Source organism: Mobula hypostoma, chromosome 3 (assembly GCF_963921235.1).
Source record: "Mobula hypostoma chromosome 3, sMobHyp1.1, whole genome shotgun sequence".
Taxonomy (NCBI): domain Eukaryota; kingdom Metazoa; phylum Chordata; class Chondrichthyes; order Myliobatiformes; family Myliobatidae; genus Mobula; species Mobula hypostoma.
The window spans coordinates 223,325,879-223,343,238 of NC_086099.1; the positions used below are offsets into that span (position 1 = coordinate 223,325,879).

The window sequence follows — 17,360 nt, forward strand, 5'->3', positions numbered from 1 at the left end:
CTCGCAGAAACAGCTCGACTTCATTGCCTGTCTAAATGAAGAAGTCCGGTCTGCTTTTTCCAGCAGAGGTATTCTTTATATTCCTCGAAGACATTGTTGTAAACTTTCTTTCGCTGTTGTTGTTGGTACTCTAGTTTTTGACCAATAGAAATAGTACAATCCCGCCGCGGAAATGTAAATATTATACCGTTTCCTCTTCGTTTGTTTTCTGTAGATGTGTTTGCGCATGCCAGTAGGAATAGATCCGCCCAAATATCCATTTTAACGTGGACAGAGATATTTTGAAAAATGCCTGGTGTGGACACCTGTCATTTTTACTCAAAACCTGTGTTTTCAAAATTATCCGGTCTAGTGTGGACGTAGCCTCAGTTCGTGGTGGAGCAGAGTCAGGAGATTGCACAGCCTCCACCAGTCCCTCTGTTCATGGCCCATGTGCTGGGAGGATTGCCAAGGGAATCCAAGTGACGGAGTTTAGGTGCATTTTTTTCCCCGGTGCTGTAAGACTTCTGAACAGTTGCCTCTTTCACATCCCTTTCCCAGTGGCACTACCATATTCTTGAACCCTTCATCCTACCTTTCTGTTTTAATCATTAGCTTTATTTGTCACATGTACACGAGAACACGGAAACGTACAGTGAAATGTGTTGTTTGCATCAATGACCAACACAGACCGAGGATTGTACTGGGGACAGTCCACAAGTGTCGCCATGCTTTCAGTGCCAACATAGCATTGCCTCTACTTACTAAGGGGAGGGCCAACTCCGTGCTGTATCTCTGAATAAAATAGGTAATCTTAACCCATACATCTTTGGAATGAGGGAGGAAATTGGAGCACTTGGAGGAAACCCATGTGGTCATAGGGAAAATGTACAAACTCCTTACAGACTGTGGTGGAATTGAACTTGTGACGCTGGTGCTGTAAAGCGTTACACTAACCACTACACATCACTTTAGTATTTCTCCTTGTACGTCTTCACATAGTGTTACTATTTTTGCAGTGTTGCTCTAGTTATTTCTGAATTTATTACACAGAATAACTATTGGGTGCCACGGTAGCGATAGTGTGACGCTATTACAGCTCAGAGTATTGGAGTTTGAAATTTAAACCTGGTGTCCTCTGTAAGGAGTTTGAACGTCCTCCCTGTGAATCTGTGATTTCCTCTGTGAGCTCTGATTTCCTCCCACAGTCCAAAGATATACCGGTTAGTAAGCTAATCGGTCATTGTAATTTGGACTGTGATTAGATTAGGGTTAAATTGGGGGCTGTCGGGTGCTGGAAGTTGTAACTCTAATTAAAATAAATATTATTACCATGTAGACTCATTTGAGTAAGGAATTTTATTGCACCCTGGTGTATATGACAATAAACGAATCCAAAGACAAGTTTGAAATGAACAAGCGGGTTAGTGGAGCCACAAAAAGCTACCTGAAGATGCCCTCAGTCTGTGCTCCATTCAGCTTCAGCACCTCCTCCGAGAGCCGGGTTTGCACCCACGGTAGCTGTCGGTCTGTGTAATGCTCGTTCTGCATGTTCATGATCTCTTCCAGGGAGCTGCCGAACATGGAGGGGCAGAAAACGGCATTGGTGGCATGTCTGATCTCATCTGCACTTGGTTTACGGAGACCCTGTGGGGATACAAAACAAACAGCAATGGTTCCTTTATTCTGGAGCAATAAACAACCGGCTGGACAAATTCAATGGCATGAGCAGCATTGAACACAGAACATTACTGCACACTACTGGCCCTTTGACCCATGATGTTGTGCTGACCTTTGAACCTTCTCTAAGATCAATCTAAGCATTCCCTCCCACATAGCCCTCCATTTTCCTGTCACCCATGTGCCTGTCTATGTCCCAACTGTAACTGCCTCTACCAACACCCCGGCAGCACGTTCTAAACACACACCACTTTCTGTGTAAAAAAAACCTACCTCTGACAGCCCCTATACTTTCCTGCAACCACCTTAAAATGATGTTCCCTCATATTCACCATTTTCATCCTGAGAAAATGTCTGGCTATCCACTCGATATTTGCCTCTTATCATCTTGTACACTTTTATCATGTCAAGTCTCATCTTAATTTGCTCCAAAGAGAAAAGCCCTTGCTCGCTCAACCTATCCTCAAAAGCGTCCCTGGGAGGAACTCATTACCACCGTCAGGGAGGAGGTACAGAAGCTTGAAGACCCATACTCAAAAATTCAGAAACAGCTTCTTCCCCTCTGCCATCAGATTTCTGAATGGTCCACGAACCCACGAACACTACCTTATTATTCGTTTTTAATATATAATTTATCAATTTTGTATGTTACTAATTGTTCACTAATTATTTTAAAAATATTTCTTATGGTAACTTGTAGTATTTTTTATGTATTGCTGCTGTAGAACAACAAATTTCATGACATACATGCACTGACCATTTTATTAGTTACTCCTGTATATCTGCTTGTTAATGCAAATATCTAATCAGCCAATCACCTAGCAGCAACTCAATGTGAAAAAGGACGTGAACATTGTCAGGACATTCAGTTGTTGTTCAGACCAAACACCAGGTTGGGGAAGAAATGCAATCTAAGTGAATTTCAATGTGGAATCATTACACTGGAAAACAAAGATTTTGCTTCCTGATTACTTTTGGGTTTACGTTATGGATTTTGGGCTGTTGATCATGAAAATCACAATGAAATTGCCTATATTTGTTATTTCAATTCATAATTCAGGTCAATTAAAATGATGCCCAGAATGTAAGCTGAAAAGTTTTCTATCCTGTCCAGGCATGCTTAGGCAGGGCAGGTTTTAAAAAGGCTGTTCTGAGCATTGTGTTTGCATGTATATCAGTTTGTGAACACATTGATGTGAATGCTCTAAGCGCATAGCATATTGTGTGTACTCATTATAATAAAGTAATTGTATTTTCAGGAGTGCTGTGATAGTAAAATATCTCCCAATGTTGCAACAGCAGTGATACTTTCTGTTATATTTGTGGTGAGTATAAGCTTAAGTCTCAAAGATGGAGCATGACTCCTCTTTTTAAGAAATCCTGTGAGTTCTACTTTGGGTGTAAACTTGGCGACTAAGACAAAGCCTGGGCTCCTCACATTTGTTGCGCAGAATGCGCTGTCGATCTTAGAGCTTGGCTTAGATGTGCTCGGAAGTCAATGCCATTTACTGTCCCGATGTTTGACGAGAGCAGAAGGATCATGTGACAGACTGCAACTTCTGTCTGATGTGTGTATCTGGTTTATATACTCAGGACAAGAAATCCATTGAATACCCCAATCTGTCTTCAGCCATGAGACCTGCGGCACATGATGATAGTCTTCCAGTACTGAAGCCACCAGAGACATGGAGTCTAGAGGAGGCAGATGAAGATGTCGTGTGGCACGAGTCAGGAATGGAAAACGACACTGATACTGATACAGAACTTGAACACTTTATGCCGAGTGAGCCTCATCTGATAACTCAATCTGAGTTAAATAACCTGGTCAGAGACTTGGGTTGGTCAAAGGCTCTGCTCTCTGTGTACACATGACTGTGTGGCTTGGCATAGTTCAAATGCCATCTATAAGATTGCTGATGATACAACCATTGTTGGTAGAATTTCAGGTTGTGACGAGAGAGCGTACAGGAGTGAGATATGTCAACTAGTGGAATGGTGCCACAGCAACAACCTGGCACTCAACGTCAGTAAGACAAAAGAGCTGATTGTGGACTTCAGGAAGTGTAAGACGAAGGAGTGCATACCAATCCTCATAGAGAGATCAGAAGTGGAGAGAGTGAGCAGCTTCAAGTTCCTCAGTATCAAGATCTCTGAGGATCTAATCTGGTCCCAACATATCGATGTAGTTATAAAGAAGGCAAGACAGTGGCTATACTTTATTAGGAGTTTGAATAGATTTGGCGTGTCAACAAATACACTCAAAAACTTCTATAGATGTACCATGGAGAGCATTCTGACAGGCTGCATCACTGTCTGGTATGGAGGGGCTACTGCACAGGACTGAAAGAAGCTGCAGAGGGTTTTAAATCTAGTCAGCTCCATCTTGGGTACTAGGGGTGTATGGGGTGTTAGGGAGGGGTAGCACCTCTGGTAGGGGAACACGTCGCATCCTTTTCAAGGGCGGTTAGTCCACCTTTGGTCCCCACCTGGCACTCAGCTCTCACCTGTGGCTCCCCGTAGCTGTTTGCATGCGACAGCGGCCACACCCCGGGCAACGGCTTCGACAAGCCGGCTAAACCAGGTGAGGGTAGCCGACAGGTCTCAAACCCTCGGTGTGATAGGGAGTTGTCTATCCCAGCATGTGAAGACAGACTCCGGCGGATTGAGCGGACGAGACCTATGGAAGGTCCAATGGTCAAGAAGGCGATCTCTGCAAGCGTCATGGAACGTGTACAGCAGGACAAGACACAGAAGACGTCCTGGTCATCCACTGCACCTAGTCCCATCTCCAGCCGTCTCGACTCTGTCTTGCCACTGGATCCAGATGGGAATTGGGAAGAGAGAGTGAGGCTGACGCTGCACAACTCTCCCTCACTTAAATCCAAATCACGCGCTAGTCTCGACATCATCATAATGGTGTCGAGGTCCTCATCGACGTCAACGATGGACGAACAACCAACCAACTAGCCTACAAAGTACCCAGGACATCTTCGGGGAGCAGTGTCTCAGAAAGGCAGCGTCCATTATTAAGGACCTCCAGCACCCAGGACATGCCCTTTTCTCACTGTTACCATCAGGTGGGAGGTACAGAAGCCTGAAGGCACACACTCAGCAATTCAGGAACAGCTTCTTCCCCTCTGTCATCTGATTCCTAAATGGACATTGAAGCTTTGGACATTACCTCACTTTTTTTAATATACAGTATTTCTGTTTTTTGCACATTTAAAAAATCTAGTCAATACACATAATTGATTTACTTGTTTATTTATTAGTATGTTTTATTTTATTTATTTTTTTTTCTCTCTGCTGAATTACGTATTGCATTGAACTGCTGCTGTTAAGTTAACAAATTTCACGTCACATACCGGTGATAATAAACTTGATTCGGAAGCAGAATTACTAGATTTAAGACTGCAAGGATGGAATCTGCAGTCACAAAACACAAACATTTCGTTGAAAGATTTCGATATTTGATACAGATGTTTCCCAGAATAACTAATGCCAAAATTAAGGAAGGCATTTTTGTTGGTCCACAAATCAAACAGGTCAACATGACAGGCAATTTGAAGAACTTCACGTGGGACCGGAGAAAATCACACGGAAGGCATTCAAGGTTTTTGATGAAAATGTCCTTGGCAATTACAGAGCACCAAACTATATGTTGACAACATGCTTCAAGCATACAAGACATATGAAGTGCAATATGTCACTAAAGATTTTTTTTCTGCATTCAAATTTAGACTTCTTCCCTGCAAATCTTGGGTTGTCAGTTTCAAGCATGGTGAAATGCTGGCTAATTATTGTTGGACACTTAAGCGAAAAGCCTCAGATACTGAGTACAAATGAAAATCATCAACAAAACATTTTTAGCTTAATTGGACTAATGCAAAGTGTCAGCACAGTTATGCAATTAGATGCATTATATTCAATAAAAATTAATTTCTTGTTTCTCTAAATTTCTACGTGATACAGGTAGTCTGAAATTATAATTGTATTCAGCTTCAAGTGGCCTATCATAGCCACAAAATATCTCTGAGGGAGCAACACTTTCGAAAAAATTTGCCATCCAGTATCATTGGTGCCAGACAGGGTAGTTTGAGCACCTCAGAAACTACTGATCTGCTGGGATTTTCACACACAATAGTCTCTGGAATTTACAGAGAAAGGTGTAAAAAAGCAAAAAAAATCGTGAGCGGCAGTTCTGTGGGTAAAAATACCTTGTTAATGAGAGAGGTCAGAGGAGAATGGCCAGACTAGTTCATGCTGACAGAAAGGAGACAGTAACTCAAATATCCATACATTGCCAACAGTGGCGTGTAGAACAGCATCTCTGAATACATAATGCTTTGATGGGCCACAGTAGCAGAAGACCATGAACGTACACTCAATGATAATAAGCAACACACAAAATGCTGGAGGAACTCAGCAGACCAGGCAGCATTTATGGAAAAGAATACAGGGCCAAGATTTTCAGGATCTGCAGATTTTCTCTTTTTCCTCAATGATAATAAACCTGATCCTGAAATGTCGAAGTTTCACGTCAAAGCCCTACAACAGGACTGAGTGCAGAGAGGGGAGATGGCCAGCACAGAGAGGGAATGATGAGGGCTGTGATGGGGAGGGGGTGGTGGGTAATTGGCGGAGCTAGGGAGGTTGAAGGATGAATGGCAGATGGAGCTAGGTAGGGGAGCGGGACGGGTAAAGTGGCTGATAGATGGGAGGCAGGCAACAAAGAAAAAGAAAATGGAGCCATGTGTAGAGAGGGTAAGGTGAAGGTTGAGGCAGATACTGGAAGGAGATAAGCAGGAGTATAAAGATCACCAGTGCTGGGGTGTGATAAGTAAAGGAGGTGATAAGGGGAAAGGTGTGGTAAACTGGATCAGCAAATTTGTGGGTGACATCAAGATTTGGGGTGTAGTGAACAATGAGGAAGACTATCAAATCTTGCAGCAGGATCTAGTCCATATGGAAAAATGGACAATGGAATTTAATACAGACAGTGTAAAGTGTTGCACTTGGGAAGACTAACCAGGGTAGGTCTTATGCAATGAGCAGTAGGGCACTGAAGTGTGTGATAGAACAGGGGGATCTGGGAATACAGATTCACAATTCCTTGAAAGTGGTGCCACAGGTAGATAGTAGAAAGAAAGCTCTTGGCCCATTGGTCTTCAAAAATCAAAGTACTGAGTACTGGAGTTGGGATGTTATGTTCAAATTGTATAAGGCATTGGTGAGATCTAACTTGGAGTATTGTGTGCAGGTTTGGTCACATACCTATAGAAAAGATGAAAGAGTGCAGAGAAGACTTACAAGGATTTTGCTGGGATTTGAGGACCTGATTTATAGGGAAAGGTTGAATAGGTTAGGCCTGGAATGTAGAAGATTGAGGGGAGATTTGTTAGAGGTATACAAACTTATGAGGGATATAAAAGGGGTAAATGCAAGCAGGCTTTTTCCACTGAGGTTGGGTGAGACTAGAACTAGAGGTCATGGGTTAAGGGTAAAAGATAAAACTTTTAAGGGAACATGAGGGGGACCTTCATCACTCAGAGGGTTTTGAGTGTGTGGAATAAGCTGCCAGTGGATGTGGAATCAATTTCAACACAAAAAAGAAATTTGGATAGGTATATGGAAGAGAGGAGTATGGAGGGTCATGGTCCAGGTGCAGGTCAATGGGACTAGGTAGACTAATAGCTCGGCACAGACTAGATGGGCTGAAGGGCCTGATTCTATGTTGAAGTGTTCGGTAACTCTATGAAACCAGGACTACATAAACGAGGGAGAAGAGCAGAACAGAATAACAAAAATCTACAGTGCAGAGATTGGACATGGGGCTCAACTAGAGGGTTAGAGTCATGACTACTGGACTGGTAATCCAGAAACCAGGAGCAATGATTGAGAGATGTGTTAAAAGTTAATAAAATAAATCTGTGATATAAAAATGAATCTGAGTGATGGCGATCATTAGACTGCTAAGGAATCCGTCACCATCAACCTTGTGGGAACATTGATCTTCAGTGACATAAGTTGCCCTCAGCTATTCTCTGCAATGGCCAAGTATAATCACTCAATGGTGTCAAAGTGTCATCACAAAAGACAGATTAAGAAGAAAGTAGGACCAGCAACCAAGTGCTGGTCTAACCCATTGGAGCAGACACTACAAAGCACACACTGGTGTTCTATTATAAGACATGTTAGCATTCATTTTGAGAGAACTGGAATATAAAAGCAAGGTTGTAATACTGAGGGTTTTTTGGTCAGACTGCAATTGGAGAATTGGGAAGTTTTGGTCACCTTATCTAAGAAAGGTTGTGATGGCATTGGAAAGGGTCCAGAGGAGGTTCAGAAGAAAGATCCCAGTTATGAAAGGGTTAATGTACGAGGAGTTCTTGATGGCACTGGGTCTGCACTCGCTGGAGTTTAGAAGAGTGAGGAAGGGTCGCATAGAAACATATCAAATATTGACAGGCCTAGCTAGAGTAGACGTGGAAAGAATGCTTCCTGTAATGGAGGAGTCTAGGACCAGAGGGCAAAGCCGCAGAATACAAGGATCCCACATAAAAGTTGCTGGTGAACGCAGCAGGCCAGGCAGCATCTCTAGGAAGAGGTGCAGTCGACGTTTCAGGCCGAGACCCTTCGTCAGGACTAACGTCAGGACTTCGTTAGTCCTGACGAAGGGTCTCGGCCTGAAATGTCGACTGCACCTCTTCCTAGAGATGCTGCCTGGCCTGCTGCGTTCACCAGCAACTTTTATGTGCGTTGCTTGAATTTCCAGCATCTGCAGAATTCCTGTTGTTTGCGTTTTTAGAATACAAGGATGTTTCTTTAGAACAGAGGTTAAGAGGAATTTCTTTAGCTAAGCAGAGGGTGGTGATTCTGTGGAATTCATTACCATAGATGGCTGTGGACGTCAAGTCATTTGGTATATTTAAGGTGGAGCTTGTCAGGTTCTTATTTGGTACGAGTGTCTAAAGTTACAGGGAGAAAGCAGGAAAAGGGCTGAGAGGGATAATAAATCAGCTATGATGGAATGGCGGAACAGGGTCGATGGGCCGAATAGTCTGATTTTGCTCCGACAGTATGTCTAATGGGTCTAATGCCTAGAGTAGGAATGATATATGTGATTAGTTCACACCATAGGTGTTAAAGTCTGGTTGTTGGAGATGGAAGAAAAGGTGGAAATTCAACTGTAGCATTCAAAAGGGAGGTGGATGTGTGTCTGAAATGAAAGAATTTAAGGAGCCATGGAAGGTAGTTGGGATCCAGCTGAAATCAACTGAGTGGTTACAGACCCAAGGTGCTGAATGTCTTATCCCTGTCATTTCACCACTTTGTGATTCAGTTGTTCCACAGTGATATGCAAGGCTGGAGTGGCACTGCATTAATAAGCCTGGTGCAGGAATACTGCAGCACAGTGCTATAGGCCTGCATCAGGAAGGAAACATAGGAGCACATGAAGGTGGATAAATCCCCGTAGCCTGACAGCAGAGGAGGACATTGCTATGTCTGGGATGGAGAATTCTGCATCATAGTTTTCGACGGGTGAGATACCAGATGACTAGGAGATGGCTAGGTATTGTCCCATTGTTCAACACAAATACAGGATCTGTCCTGGGACCATTCTGTAAGGACCGTTACAAAGAAGGCATAGGAGTACCTCTACTTTCTTCAATGTTTGCGCAGATTGGGCATGTCACCTAAAACTTTGACAAACTTATATAAATGCCTGGTAGTTGCATCATGGGCTGGTATGGAAACACCAATGCCCAGGAATGGAAAAGCCTACAAAAGGTAGTGAATACAGCCCAATCCATCACTTGAAAGGCCTGCCCCCACCATTGAGCATATCTAGATTGAACGCTGCCACAAGAAAGCAGCATCTGTCATCAAGGACCCCCACCATCCAGGCCCGGCTCTCTTCCTGCTACTACCATAAGACCATAAGGTATAGAGCAGAATTAGGTCATCGAGCATGCTCCAGCATTTCATCATGGCTGATCAAATTTTCCTCTCGGCTCCAATCTCCTGCCTTCTCCCCATGACCCTTCATGCCCTGTTTTCACTGATTCTAAAGTGTTTCTTTGAATTTACTGTGAACTCCCACATAAAAAGAAATCTCAGGTATATGCTGACCTATACATACTTTGATAATAAATTTACTTTGAACTTTTGAAGTAGGGGTAAAGCCCCGAAAGTGGAGGCTGATGAGCCTTACACCAAAGGTGGGATAGATTAGATTAGTTTTATTTGTCATACGTACATCGAAACATACAGTGAAATACATTGTTTGCATCAATGACCAACACAATCCAAGGATGTACTGTGGGCAGCTCGCAAGTGTCGCCGGTATCTACATAACGTGCCCACAAACTTGTTCTCTGACTAACACGTACATCTTTGGAATGTGGGAGGAAACCAGAACATCTGAAGGAAGCCCATGCAGTCACAAGGAGAATATACAAATCCTTACAGACAGTGGTGCTGTGAATTGTTGTGCTAACCATTACACTACCGTGCCATGTTTGTTGGAGAAGAAATTGCGAACCCTAACTCTTTTCACTTGCTAATCCCCTTCAGTAATAGTTACTTACTTTTTTTCCCTAAAAATGGCTTGGGTCTCTGGCACTTTGATGGTGCAGACCATTTTCGGGGGTAAATTTGTTCCTCAGACAGGAGGACGTAGTTGGAGAAGATTCTGAGTGACAGGATTTATGTTCATGTGGAAAGGCAGGGTCAGATTAGGAGGAGTCAGCATGACTGTGTGCAGGGTAGGTCACGTCTCACAAATCCAGTGAATTAGATTAAGAGGGCAAATGGGATTAGAGTGAAATGGCGTCAGGGTTAGCATGAACGAGGTGGGCTGAGAAGGTACAGGAACATCAGGACTAGGACTGCCAGGCTGAACATAGAATAGTACAGCATAGTACAGGCCCTTCAGCCCACAATGTTGTGCCGACCCTTAAACCCTGCCTCCCATATAACCCCCCACCTTAAATTCCTCCATATACCTGTCTAGTAGTCTCTTAAATTTCACTAGTGTATCTGGCTCCACCACTGACTCAGGCACTGCATTCCACGCACCAACCACTCCAAGTGTGGCCTAACCAGAGTTTTATAGAGCTGCATCATAACCTCGCAACTCTTAAACTCTATCCCTCGACTTATGAAAGCTAACATCCCATAAGCTTTCTTAACTACCCTATCTACCTGTCAGGCAACTTTCAGGGATCTGTGGACATGTACCCCCAGATCCCTCTGCTCCTCCACACTACCAAGTATCCTGCCATTTACTTTGTACTCTGCCTTGGAGTTTGTCCTTCCAAAGTGTACCACCTCACACTTCTCCGGGTTGAACTCCATCTGCCACTTCTCAGCCCACTTCTGCATCCTATCAATGTCTCTCTGCAATCTTTGACAATCCTCTACACTATCTACAACACTCCCCACCTTTGTGCCAACCCACCCTTCTACCCCCACATCCAGGTCGTTAATAAAAATCACGAAAAGTAGAGGTCCCAGAACAGATCCTTGTGGGACACCACTAGTCACAACCCTCCAATCTGAATGTACTCCCTCCACCACCACCCTCTGCCTTCTGCAGGCAAGCCAATTCTGAATCCACCTGGCCAACCTTCCCTGGATCCCATGCCTTCTGACTTTCTGAATAAGCCTACTATGTGGAACCTTGTCAAATGCCTTACTAAAATCCATATAGATCACATCCACTGCACTACCCTCATCTATATCAGGCTTGTTAGACACGATCTGCCCTTCACAAAGCCATGCTGACTGTCCCTGATCAGACCATGATTCTCTAAATGCCCACAGATCCTATCTCTAAGAACCTTTTTCAACAGCTTTCCCACCACAGACGTAAGGCTCACTGGTCTATAATTACCCAGACTATCCCTACTACCTTTTTTGAACAAGGGGACAACATTCGCCTCCCTCCAATCCTCCAGTACCATTCCTGTGGACAAGGACGACATAAAGATCCTAGCCAGAGGCTCAGCAATCTCTTCTCTCGCCTCGTGGAGCAGCCTGGGGAATATTCCGTCAGGCCCCAGGGACTTATCTGTTCTAATGTATTTTAACAACTCCAACACCTCCTCTCCCTTAATATCAACATGCTCCAGAACATCAACCTCAAGCTGATCATCAAGCTGAATAACAGCTTCTTCCCTCAGACTGTGAGAGTAATGAATACTCTGCCATCACTGAAGTCTCATCACTGGCAAAGTGAGCTGTTTATTGTTTACCTATGCTGTGCTTTTCAACATGCATTTTGAATTATATTTTATGAACTTATTTATAGAAACATTTTGTCTTAGGTGCTATTTGTGATATATGCACTGTGGGACACCTTGGTCTGGAGGAACTTTGTTTCATTTGGTTGTATAGATGTACAGTCAGATGACAATAAACTTGAACTTGAACGGACTTGTTCCTGTGCCTGATTCCAGTGTTCCACTGTACTGTGACAGGACAGGCAGAGAAATAGGGTTCTACAATGTCATAACAAGGATGTGGACTTTAATGCAGCAGTCTCAAAGTCCTGGCATAACGGCAATAATAAATCTTTACAATGTGCATCACAACCGTTAGAGAGCCATAAGTACACTTGAGACTGGAATCCAATCTTTATCAATGAGGGGAAACCATTCTTGGTGATTTATGACATCGTTGGAAGGCCCTGACTTACTGCTTGGTAATATACCGGACTGATAAATGTAGGGGGTCCAGAGCTTGCAAAGCAATAAACAACTCTGCAGTTTATTAATCCAGAGGAACTGTCTATTTCCCCAGTGTCTGCCAGTAAATAACAATCAGCAAGTCCCTTGTATGTGCCCAGCTTCAACTCAGGCCAACGTTGCAACGTGGAGCACTAATCTCCTATGGAAAGGGACCAGAGGGGGTTATTTGGAGACAATAAGCCTGGGCTATTAAACATCTGGGATAACAGTATGGAGACAGGAGTAAACAGCTGGGGGCAGCAAGGGGAGAGGGGTGTAGCAAGGACTTCCAAAAATATCACTTCCTAATAAGTAACAGTTATGTGATAAGTCCATCATGGGTAAAGCCCTCTCCACCATTGAGCACATCTACATGAAATGTTGTCACAGGAAAGCAGTTTCCATCATCAGGACCCCAGCACCCGGACCGTGCTCTCTTCTCACTGCTGCCATCAAGGAGAAGGTACAGGAGCCTCAGGACTCACACACCACCAGGTTCAGGAACAGTTATTAACCCTCAAACATCAGGCTCTTGAACCACAGGGGATAACTTCACTCAATTTCACTTGCCCAATCATTGAAATGTTCCCACAATATATGGACTTGTATGCATAATATATGAAGATCACTTCATCTCATATTCTAGATATTTATTGCTGGTTTATTTATTATGATTATTTATTTCGTTTTGTATTTGGACAGTTTGCTGTCTTTTGTATTCATGTTGAATGCCCAAGTTGGTGTGGGCCTTCATTGATTCTATTATGGTAATTTTTCTATTACGGATTTATTGAATATGCCTGCAAGAAAATGAATCTCAGGGTTTTATATGGTGACATATATGTACTTTGATAATAAATTTACTTTGAACTTTGAACAGTTGGAGGAAAGGGGTTTACTGATTCTAGTTCCAGATTCATTTAATTAACTGCATCTTACTGACTGCCTACACCTCACTTTCTCTGTCAAATAGTGACCAAAGCTGTAGAGATCGGAGAGACTGAGTAATAACCAGAGGCTGAGGGGAGACCTTATAAAATTATGAAGTGTCATCACACTTCCAACATCAATTCAATAACCCTAACCCAACTGTACATCTTGGGTGGCGGGGTAGAAACACGTCTCTACCAAAGGAGATGTAAGATGCTCCTTCCCTTCGCTAGCCTGCAGGTCACCCTCGGCCAAGGTGTAGCGCCAGCTTAGCCCCCTGATCAAGGTCACGTAAGGCCATGGGAGCAGATGGTGTATATCACGTCCTGGTTATGTGACCACTGACACCAGGCAGACAATCTCTGAAGGGTATTGATAATGGTTGGGGTCACCTGTCTTGCAAAGACACTGCCCAGAAGAAGGAAATGGCAAACCACTTCTGTAGAAAAATTTGCCAAGAACAATGATGGGCAAAGACCATGATCGCCCATGTCGAACGACAGGGCACGTAAGGAATGAATGAACTGTGTGTCTTTTGGAACGTGGGAGGAAACTGGTGCACATGAGGAAACCCACACCATCACAGAGAGAATGCACACACTCATTACAGGCAGTGTCAGGAACTGAAACCCAATTAGTGATCTCCAGCGCTGTAATAGTGTCGGTCTAACTGCTATGCTACCATGTATGTTACAGCTCAGAAGGACTGGGTATAATGCCGCAGAATATCCTCTGTCTTCGATGTGATGAACTTGTTCCCAGGTAAGCTACTAAATGACCAAATAAGTCCAAATGTTTATTTCTTAGTTGGTAAGGACAGGATATCTGGAATGGTGACATACAATAAGCACTTCTAATTAAAGTCGGCCTTTTTAGAACAACAGTCACATTCTATGCTTAGCAAATAGCAGTGCACACTCCCAAATGCTCATACTGCAGAAGAAACATTTGCCAAAACAGATTAAAATGAGGAGTTATCACTGTGATCTCGTTTGAATCCAGAACCAAGAAGCTGGATTCATTCTTCAGGGATCCAAGCAGTAATCCAGTCTACATACATCAAAGTTGCTGGTGAACGCAGCAGGCCAGGCAGCATCTATAGGAAGAAGCGCAGTCGACGTTTCAGGCCAAGACCCTTCGTCAGGACTAACTCAAGGAAGAGTGAGTAAGGGATTTGAAAGTTGGAGGGGGAGGGGGAGATGCAAAATGATAGGAGAAGACAGGAGGGGGAGGGATGGAGCCGAGAGCTGGACAGGTGATAGGCAGAAGGGGATACGAGAGGATCATGGGACAGGAGGTCCGGGAAGAAAGACGGGGGGGGGGAGTGACCCAGAGGATGGGCAAGAGGTATATTCAGAGGGACAGAGGGAGAAAAAGGAGAGTGAGAGAAAGAATGTGTGCATTAAAAAGAGTAACAGATGGGGTACGAGGGGGAGGTGGGGCCTAGCGGAAGTTAGAGAAGTCAATGTTCATGCCATCAGGTTGGAGGCTACCCAGACGGAATATAAGGTGTTGTTCCTCCAACCTGAGTGTGGCTTCATCTTTACAGTGGAGGAGGCCGTGGATAGACATGTCAGAATGGGAATGGGATGTGGAATTAAAATGTGTGGCCACTGGGAGATCCTGCTTTCTCTGGCGGACAGAGCGTAGATGTTCAGCAAAGCGGTCTCCCAGTCTGCGTCGGGTCTCACCAATATATAAAAGGCCACATCGGGAGCACCGGACGCAGTATATCACCCCAGTTGACTCACAGGTGAAGTGATGCCTCACCTGGAAGGACTGTTTGGGGCCCTGAATGGTGGTAAGGGAGGAAGTGTAAGGGCATGTGTAGCACTTGTTCCGCTTACACAGATAAGTGCCAGGAGGGAGATCAGTGGGGAGGGATGGGGGGGACGAATGGACAAGGGAGTTGTGTAGGGAGCGATCCCTGCGGAATGCAGAGGGGGGGGGAGGGAAAGATATGCTTAGTGGTGGGATCCCGTTGGAGGTGGCGGAAGTTACGGAGAATAATATGTTGGACCCGGAGGCTGGTGGGGTGGTAGGTGAGGACCAGGGGAACCCTATTCCTAGTGGGGTGGTGGGAGGATGGAGTGAGAGCAGATGTACGTGAAATGGGGGAGATGCGTTTAAGAGCAGAGTTGATAGTGGAGGAAGGGAAGCCCCTTTCTTTAAAAAATGAAGACATCTCCCTCGTCCTAGAATGAAAAGCCTCATCCTGAGAGCAGATGCGGCGGAGACGGAGGAATTGCGAGAAGGGGATGGCGTTTTTGCAAGAGACAGGGTGAGAAGAGGAATAGTCCAGATAGTTGTGAGAGTCAGTAGGCTTATAGTAGACATCAGTGGATAAGCTGTCTCCAGAGACAGAGACAGAAAGATCTAGAAAGGGGAGGGAGGTGTCAGAACAACACCTTATATTCCGTATGGGTAGCCTCCAACCTGATGGCATGAACATTGACTTCTCTAACTTCCGCTAGGCCCCACCTCCCCCTCGTACCCCATCTGACTCTTTTTAATGCACACATTCTTTCTCTCACTCTCCTTTTTCTCCCTCTGTCCCTCTGAATATACCTCTTGCCCATCCTCTGGGTCACCCCCCCCCGTCTTTCTTCCCGGACCTCCTGTCCCATGATCCTCTCGTATCCCCTTCTGCCTATCACCTGTCCAGCTCTCGGCTCCATCCCTCCCCCTCCTGTCTTCTCCTATCATTTTGCATCTCCCCCTCCCCCTCCAGCTTTCAAATCCCTTACTCACTCTTCCTTGAGTTAGTCCTGACGAAGGGTCTCGGCCTGAAACGTCGACTGCGCTTCTTCCTATAGATGCTGCCTGGCCTGCTGCGTTCACCAGCAACTTTGATGTATGTTGCTTGAATTTCCAGCATCTGCAGAATTCCTGTTGTTTGCGAGTAATCCAGTCTGGCAGTTCTGGAGCGGTTCCTGGGGTGGAGGGGGGTGGTGGCTGCACTTCCTCCGTGGGGCAATTTCTGGTGACGCCTGTCAAAGTGCTCCGCTCTGGTCACCTCATTACAGGAAGGATGTGGAAGCATTGGAGAGGGCACAGAGGAGAATCACCAGGATGCTGCTTGGATTAGAGGGCATGTCTAATGAGGAAAGGTTGAGCAAGCAAGGACTTTTCTCTTTGGAGTGAGGAAGGATGACAGCTGACTTGACACAGCTGTACAAAATGATAAGAGACATACTGTAGATAGACTGGACAGCCAGCATCTTTTTTCCAGAAATGACTAATACAAGAGGGCATAATTTTAAAGTGATTGGAGAGAAGTATACGGGAGATAGAAACATAGAAACATAGAAAACCTACAGCATAATACAGGCCCTTCGGCCCACAAAGTTGTGCCAAACATGTCCCTACCTTAGAAATTACTAGGGTTACCCATAGGCCTCTATTTTTCTAAGCTCCATGTACCTATCCAAAAGTCTCTTAAAAGACCCTATCGTATCCACCTCCCCCACCATTGCCGGCAGCCCATTCCACGCAGTCACCACTCTCTGCGTAAAAAACATCTCCTCTGTACCTACTCCCCAGCACCTTAAACCTGTGTCCTCTTGTGGCAGCCATTTCAGCCCTGGGAAAAAGCCTCTGACTATCCACACGATCAATACCTCTCATCATCTTATACACCTCTATCGGGTCACCTCTCATCCTCAGTCACTCCAAGGAGAAAAGGCCGAGTTCACTCAACCTGCTTCCATAAGGCATGCTCTCCAATCCAGATGTAGAGGTAGTTTGTTATACAGAGAATGACGGGAGTGTGGAATGTGTCTCTTAGATAGGCATAAGGATGATAGAAAATTGAGTGTTATGTGGGAAGAAAGGGTTAGATTGACCACTGAGTGGGTTAAATGATCAGCACAACATTGTGGGCCGAAAGGCTTGACTATGCTGTACTGTTCTATGTTCAATGTTCTGTGAAGCTATCAGCCACATACCAGTATGGCTGGAAGCTGGGAGGTACTGAACCCTGTGGAATCTAAGCAACACACATAAAAGTTGCTGGTGAACGCAGCAGGCCAGCAGCAT

General features: G+C 44.6%; 1 protein-coding gene across 15 annotated transcripts in view; it reads right to left on the minus strand.

Annotated features, from left to right (window-relative positions):
• The window catches only part of arhgap39 (Rho GTPase activating protein 39), a 722,701-nt gene that overhangs the window by 62,178 nt on the left and 643,163 nt on the right, over window positions 1–17,360 (minus strand). For all 15 annotated transcript variants that reach the window (XM_063044607.1, XM_063044609.1, XM_063044605.1 and 12 more), the window contains one exon: window positions 1,427–1,626. In XM_063044607.1, the coding sequence (XP_062900677.1) occupies window positions 1,427–1,626 (200 nt within the window). The remainder of the gene's footprint in view (window positions 1–1,426; window positions 1,627–17,360) is intronic.